Source organism: Cryptotermes secundus, unplaced genomic scaffold (assembly GCF_002891405.2).
Source record: "Cryptotermes secundus unplaced genomic scaffold, Csec_1.0 scaffold1555, whole genome shotgun sequence".
Taxonomy (NCBI): Eukaryota; Metazoa; Arthropoda; class Insecta; order Blattodea; family Kalotermitidae; genus Cryptotermes; species Cryptotermes secundus.
The window spans coordinates 13,376-20,981 of NW_019732400.1; the positions used below are offsets into that span (position 1 = coordinate 13,376).

General features: G+C 39.9%; 1 protein-coding gene across 4 annotated transcripts in view; it reads right to left on the minus strand.

Moving 5' to 3' along the window:
• LOC111867721 (EF-hand domain-containing protein 1) overlaps nt 1-6,874 on the minus strand; it is an 18,817-nt gene extending 11,943 nt beyond the window's left edge. The window contains exons 1-3 of one of the 4 annotated variants that reach the window (XM_023857803.2): nt 6,278-6,398; nt 2,847-2,983; nt 659-875 (exon numbers count right to left, since the gene is read on the minus strand). In XM_023857803.2, the coding sequence (XP_023713571.1) occupies nt 659-875; nt 2,847-2,983; nt 6,278-6,334 (411 nt within the window). In that variant the 5' untranslated portion in view covers nt 6,335-6,398. Of the gene's footprint in view, nt 1-658; nt 2,817-2,846; nt 2,984-3,386; nt 3,437-6,277; nt 6,399-6,839 lie in introns of those variants that run through there. The other 3 variants (XM_033752789.1, XM_033752790.1, XM_023857802.2) reach the window with 3 other exon arrangements.
• Between the last annotated feature and the right edge of the window lie 732 nt (nt 6,875-7,606).

Here is a 7,606-nt window from a genome sequence, read left to right on the forward strand (position 1 = left end):
GAGCCTTTTATCTTCCTAGATCAGCCAAAATGAAGAGACTCAACTGAAGTTCATTGCAGCTGTTCAAGGTAATAAACTGCTGTATATTTTTTTTGTTCATATGATGATATGCCCCCTCGTTTGTGTCTCCACCTTATCATGGTGAGGGGGTTTGAGTATGCCAAGGACCCTGAGAGCTATACCAGCGGTAGCGTAGCTACTGGCAGGGCCTCCCTTGCTGGACAGGTCAAAGGGTAGGCATCAGACGAAGAGAAACACCAAAAACCAAAAACTGATGCCGGAAGCAGTGATGTACTGCGATGTGGAAAGCAAATGGAAAAACTACATTATCACTTTTCCTGGATTAAGTGGAGGAACTGTTTTGGGAGAGACTGTGGACCTGTTGTCTGACAAATTACTGATGAATGAATGATGATATGCCGCAGTTACTAAAAATTTCATTATCAGTAGTTTCTTTATGTACTTCCACTGAAATTAAGCAGATTACCACAGCGATGGCTTCCATGGTTTTGCCAGGTCCCTCCTGACCAATGTTTTAAATGGTCTATAATTGTTTTCTTCTGAGTCCTTCTCTTATCTCCACATACCTGCATTTGAAATAGTATAATTAAATAATCTAAGAATCTGATGTTTTACTGGCAGCCACACTGCATCTTACCGCAACTTCTGGTTCCATAACAGTGATTGTGTCATCTTCAACGAAGTAAATGATGTTTACTTGGCGAATACGGTAGTGTTCAAGTGGAGACTGAGGCACAGATTGTTTGAAGAATGCTCTGAATGTGAGGCGTAGCCTGTCACATAATACATAGTGGGGGACAAAGAGAGAGACTGGGCATTTTTTCACGCAACCATATGTTAGTGATGGATCGAACCTGGAAGAAGAGCCAGAGCTGTAATGCTCAGAAGCTATCTGATGTTGTGTAAGTACAGAGTGCGTCAGAAAGAATGGATGGATTTCACAGGGCAATAAAATTGGTAAGGCTTCATCAAATCCAAATTTTATTGTTACCATCAGATTCGCCAATACATGCAGTTTATTTGTGGAATACAATATCATCCATATGATATCCTTGGCTTCTGATACAGACATCGAGGCGTTTTCTGAAGTTATTCTTCACTCTCGAGGTCATATCTGGTGGAATCGCCGCGATTTCTTCTCGAATCGCTGTCTTTAGCTCGTCCAGTGTATGTGGTCGATGTTTATAAACTTCCGCCTTCAAATGGCCCCAAAGGAAGAAATCACAGGGCTCAAGATCGGGTGAACATGCCGACCAAGGAATGTCACTGTGATTCAAGATGACGTTAGGTTCAACTTAGGTTGAACCTGTGGCATGAAATGAAGCCACCCACCGCAAAATTGTGTTGTGAGTAGGGATCCTATCGCATAATGAATGCTGAAGGCTCGTTGAGTAGCGATCACAGACTCTCTGTTTTTCAAAAACGTCTCTACAATGAATGCACGCTGTGCACCCGACCACTCCATGTTACCAACTGAAACTGCATTCTCCCACCGACCAATCGATCGGCCCCCCCCACTCTACGCCTCCCCCCGTCGCGGCGTAACAGGCACTTGAAATCCAACCATCCTTTCTGACGCACCCTGTATATGTTGTTAATAAAAACAGCACATTCAGACACACTTAATGTGTATTCTCATGCTGAAATTGTTTGCTGTTTTGTTTACTGAATGAAAACCATGGGGGAAGAAGGATACATTGGTGTGGGATATATTAAGGTTCTCTTCTGACAGTCACATGAACACAATAAGAACAAATAATTCATGCCTTGGCTAGGATAGCCAGCTCCAGATGCAATTCAGATTGGGAAAGTTTACTATGAAGTAGGAACACTTATAATTATGCTACATGTTTGTAAGACCATCTTTGTTTCATGTTGTAGTATGTCAGTTTTGTTAAGTGTGTAATCAGACCTAGAATGTGTTATCAGTTTCTGAAGTGGTACAATGGCTAGATTTTGCATTGTCAATAATGTCTTCCCTCCTCTCTTGCATGTTTAACACACAAAACTTTGTGATATATTTATTGTTATCTCTACATAAACTTGCTTTGACATTCTGTACGTATCGGTGGCATTTTTATCCAGTTTTGCCATAAACTGGCTCTCTGGTTTAATGGCTTTTTCCACGCGAGTTTGACAAACAAAACAATGCATCAATAAAATATTTGCTGCAACCATAGAACAAACTGAATCTCAGTTACTGTGTTACATAAAAATGTTGAATCATCTTGTTATATGATTAGCACATGTCAGCTTATAGTATCACCAGCAAGTGTGTAGAAATGTCAGTATGTTTACTCAATATCTGGTAAATTTAACCACTTAAGCACAGTGGTAACCATATGTACCACCTGCTTTAATATCTCATTTTTTCCACACTGTATAAGTTTCATCTGGTTCTCAGAGTGAAAAACAGTTCTTTCCTTAAAACTGTATTAACTGGTTGGTCTTTGCATTGGGGATCCAGCATTTTTCCTGTCAGGTATGAACAAATTTTTAAATGTTTAGAACACATTTACGCTTCAAAAAGTTAAGAGATTTACAGCTGGGAAAGAGATGCAATGCTTAATGTGACTTCCTTAGGGATCTCATGATCCATTAGGACTGAGCAATTATAAAGGTGGTTATAGATACTAATAGTTAAAAAATGTTATCATTCTTAAATTATAAACGTTGCTTTGTATCAATAAAGCCATTATATCAATTCCTTCAGCCCTTTCATGGCACCCATTCAATGAAAAATACAAAATGTTGGGAAATACATTGATGAGTATAGTAATAATAAAATTTTGCTTCATCATTATCAAATGAATATGAGTTCTTACATAAATGGGTCTACAGAATGAAAATGTGCTGTCCCTTCTACATCAAGTGGTCTTCTGCCAATGCCAATATTTGCTGTACGTGAATAACAAAATCCATTCCTGAAGTCATATTGATGAGAGAGGTGAAAATCTGTGATCTGTAAAACAGAAAATACATACATTATTTATTTATTTATTCCTGGATTACTTAATGACACCCACAACAACTTATTTTATATAGCTTTGAATGATAAGATGATTAGTGAATAATCTGTTGTGAAGTACACAGAAGGAAGAAACTTCAGCCTAATTTTAGGTAATATCCCAGTGAACTGCTCCAGACTGCTAATGGGGTAAGGAGGCTGTTATTCTAATGAAAATTTTCTCTGGGACCCACTCTGGAGATAGCAGGTTGCAGTTTCCCTTACAACAGGAATGTTACTCACCTCCTGGTGCTTACTGGCACATAGAATTAAAATATAAACCATTTATAAACATTTAACTGCTATGTGGGATAATTTTTTCCCATAAATGAGAGTTGTATCTTATGGGATATAATACCATGTAGCCTGGTGAAAGCTGCTTGCTCCCTGCTTCATGCTAGTTTCTTGCTTGGCTGACACTTCAACCCTGAAGGTAACATGCTCCTTCAAAATTTCAAATGACTTATCACTGGACTGCACGCCCTTTTATTCCAGAAGATAGAACTCTTCATAACCTCTGCTGTGAGGACCTCAAATCCTCTGTATAACAATGGTTAAGAGAACACTAAATGTCAATAATTTTAAGACATAGGTGGAGGTGAAGGTAGCTAAATACTGTTCCATGAATGCATACACAGGACATGGTCTTACATTTCTGCACAACTGATAGGCATACTGGACAAAGATTGGTGGTCTACTTCACCTTGCAGCCAACTGTAACTGTCAGCAGGAGCTCTGGTACTTAATCATAAAAACTCTGGTATTAAACATTGCACAGTATCGTGGTAGCATAGTTGGTTGAGGCACTATGCTACAAGCCAGAAGGTCATGGGATTGAATCGTGATGAGGTCACTGGACTTTTCAATTCACTTAATCCTTCCAGCAGCACTATGGCCCTGGGGTCGACTCAGCCTCTAACAGAAATGATTACCAGGAATATTCCTGGCGGATAAAGGGCAGCTGGCACATAAGGCTGACAACCTCACTGCCATCTGTGAGCCGAGTGTCAAGAAAATGTGGGAGCCTCGACGTCTCACAACCCTATGGGTCTGCACGTCCTGTTACAAGGACACCTTTACTTTACAGTATTGTATGACCATTTTCATTGGTATCTGAGGGCAAGTGGGACTGACCATTAGCATCAGCAGGGAAGGCCTAGGGATCTACTGTCCCCTTGATTTAAAATCAAACTTCAGGAAAAGAAGGAAGTGTACCAAATATGTATTATTAATAATAGAAATTAAAAATAGTTAAAAATTACTCTATCCTGAAGACTAGAATGTGATCATTAATAATGGTCTAAAATTGCGTTTTAAGTTAATTTTCTGGCTGTTCCCCCTCCCCCAAATATTCTGTCAGTGCCTGTGGGCATAAACCTCAAAATTAATAGATATACAGCAGTTCCCCATATAAATTTAGTAAATTTGCATAAAAGCAAAAGGCCCACAATCAACAACATAAAATGTTAAGTTGTTGTTCCAGTATTAACCTTCACTTACCTATCTTATTTATTTGTGCAGTTTTATGTGTACCTCATTATGTTTTATTTAATGAAGTTGTCAGCAGCTCAGATTACATAGTGCTGAAAGATGGGGTGAGGAGTGAATAATGATTTGGAAGTAGTGTGAAAGGCAGTGATCATGGCCAGATTTGAGGTGCTATCCTGCCATTTGCTTGAGAGACTAGGAAAACAATGGATGATTTCATTCAGGATAGCTGGTCACCAATTTAAGATCTAGATCTGTCTGTTCCAAGACATGAAACAAGATTAGTATCACTTAGACTGCACCATTCAGCATTAATCTATATACGTCTTATGAATGAAGTGAAATTAAAGAAATGTGCAGAGTTCTAGTGAGCATATGAACATAAGTGGTTGCTGGTAACCGTCGAAAGAACTGAGCTGCCGGGCTGGTATGTCAGTGATTATACTGAAAGAAGTATGACAGGCTTTGCTGGACCCCTGGCCTTAATCATTCCTTCACATTGCACCGCAATCAAAGCACATGCTTTTAATGTATAGACCTTATCAATGGCTGCTGTTTCCCCATTTGCATGAATCTCTCTAGCTCGACAAATCTGGACCTTTTGAAATGTTTTAAAATCCTGCAAAGAGTAGCTGAACAATTTATGTCAGTCATTTACCTCAGTGTTCAGAAGTGTCGAGTGGGTTTCCTGCCTCTAACATCATAGGTGCCTTACTGCATCGGGGCAATAACAGCAATGTGTGCTATTCTAGCAATTCCTCACCACTGCATTCATGCCAAGTATTGCTCAATGCAGTATTTGGTTTAAATTTCTGTGGCTTTATATTTTTATACACAGAATAAATCATTTCATGGGAAAGAGTGGGTATTCCTGTCAACAATACTGTGGTCATCAATATGGACTTATATTATCATGATCATAACACCTCAAGGGGAAATAATAAACTGTTAGTTGCTTTAATCAGGATAGTGGGCTATTCTAGAATTTGTATTATTTTTAAACGTGTTATTTCGTGTTTTATGTGTCTTGGATATATACATTAAGAATTTGATGAATGGCAACAGTGGCCATTATGCCCCTAGCCTCGATTTTCTCATATGGCCTTTGTCTTGCCAACGATCGTATTTTCGAGGAACATGATGTGCAGTTGGCGAATGATTGCTGTATTATGTGTCATCTCCACCTAACAATTGGTAAAAAGGTAAAGTTGTCCCTGTGCTTAACTAATTAAGTACTATGCCATGAAGATGAGTTGGGGAGTGGATGTATAGACCCACGTTTTCTTGACCTTAGTACTAGCTGGGCTAGTTGGAGGTAAGTGATCAGCTTCTCAACATAGCTGCTTTACTCCCGGTACCCATTTGGTGTGAGGCTGGGTGGGCCCCAGAGCCGGTCTGGATGACCTGGAGAAGTGAAAATTCTTGCCCCCACCAGGACTCGAACTCTGACCCTTTGGTTTTCCAGCCCATAGCCAGTCGCTATACCGACTGCGCTATCCCAGCTCTTCCACCGTACACTTGGTCAACTTAAAATTGTCAGTAAATAAATCAGACATTAAGTACACTGGTATTTAGGCCGTTGCCCCCTCCCCCTAATGAAGCCAGTACTGCCTCTTCTGGTCGAGTATATTATTATACATTAAGTATGGACAAACAGTTAATTTACAGAACTAGCTGTCTAAACAACAAATATCGTTACTAAATAAGTTCCACCATGAACCAATTCAAATATAAGGCAAGTATATGGAATGCAGTACCAACCGTTGGGTCCCTAAAATAGTAGCCAGGTAAGAGAGGTAACCCTTCCGTTTTAAACATATTTTCTTCTTTCAAAAGTGAATTACTTCCTCTGTTCTGTTTAGTGAAACACGATATATTTTTTACTTGCTAGGCAACAATTAAATGTCCATGCAACAACTTTGTAGTGTGGCGTGCCGTTTGAATAATTGGTTGCCTAGCAACATATACTACAGTAGGCTGTCTATAAAGAGGGAGGTCCGTAATGATGTATATTGAATGGCATAAAATGTTTTTCTTGATTCGTAAGCTATTACGTTAAATATGCAGAGGTTATACATTGCGAAAGCCATAGTTCTTCACCATCATATTTCTGGCATGTTTTCAGCGTTTTATGTATAACAGTTGTAAAAATGAGGACAAGAATGCATAGCTGAAACGACTGTGATGGTGTTCTGTTTGTCTGAATTATACTGCCACCTATAGGATACTCTTTATAGCATTGGTAACATGTCTGCCAACAAACAGGACAATGGCGCGATATTTCGAATTTTTATCTCAGTTTTACGGTTTTCATTTGACTCACCTACGTATATAGTGTGACACGTTGCGCAACGGAGGACCCCTACCTCCCCAGCGGTACGTGGCGGTAATGTAGCGCTCCCTCCTCCCCCCTCCGCGGTGACGTAAGACGGCGCGAGATAACAGCGTTGCAAGTGAGAGTCAGTGTGTTATCAACAGTTCACCCCTCAGCAGCCTGAGAGTCGAGTTGGAATATAGCAGCCGTCGCGGGAAGAAGAACCGGACGTGAAGAGCGTCAAGAGCGTCTGGAAGACGTGTTTCTTATTGAAAGTTACTTGATTTTTTGGATTTAAATAATTGTGGTCGTTTAATTTTTTATTTCACTTCCAGAATGGAGACGAAACCTCAGAAAATGCCCAAAGTGGCAAATGTAAAAAACAAAGCTCCAGCAGAAGTCCAGATCACTGCTGAACAACTTCTGAGAGAAGCCAAAGAACGAGATCTTGAAATCTTGCCACCTCCTCCAAAACAAAAAATCTCTGATCCAGATGAACTTGCTGATTACCAGCATAGGAAAAGAAAAGCCTTTGAGGACAGCCTCAGGAAAAATCGTACAGTTATTAGCAACTGGATTAAATATGCACAATGAGAGGAAAGTCAAAAGGAAGTCCAAAGGGCACGGTCCATATATGAGAGAGCTTTGGATGTTGATCATCGCAACATCATATTATGGCTGAGATACGCTGAAATGGAGGTGAGGAACCGACAAGTTAACCACGCTCGTAATCTATGGGATCGAGCTGTAACTGTTCTTCCACGAGCCAATGAGTT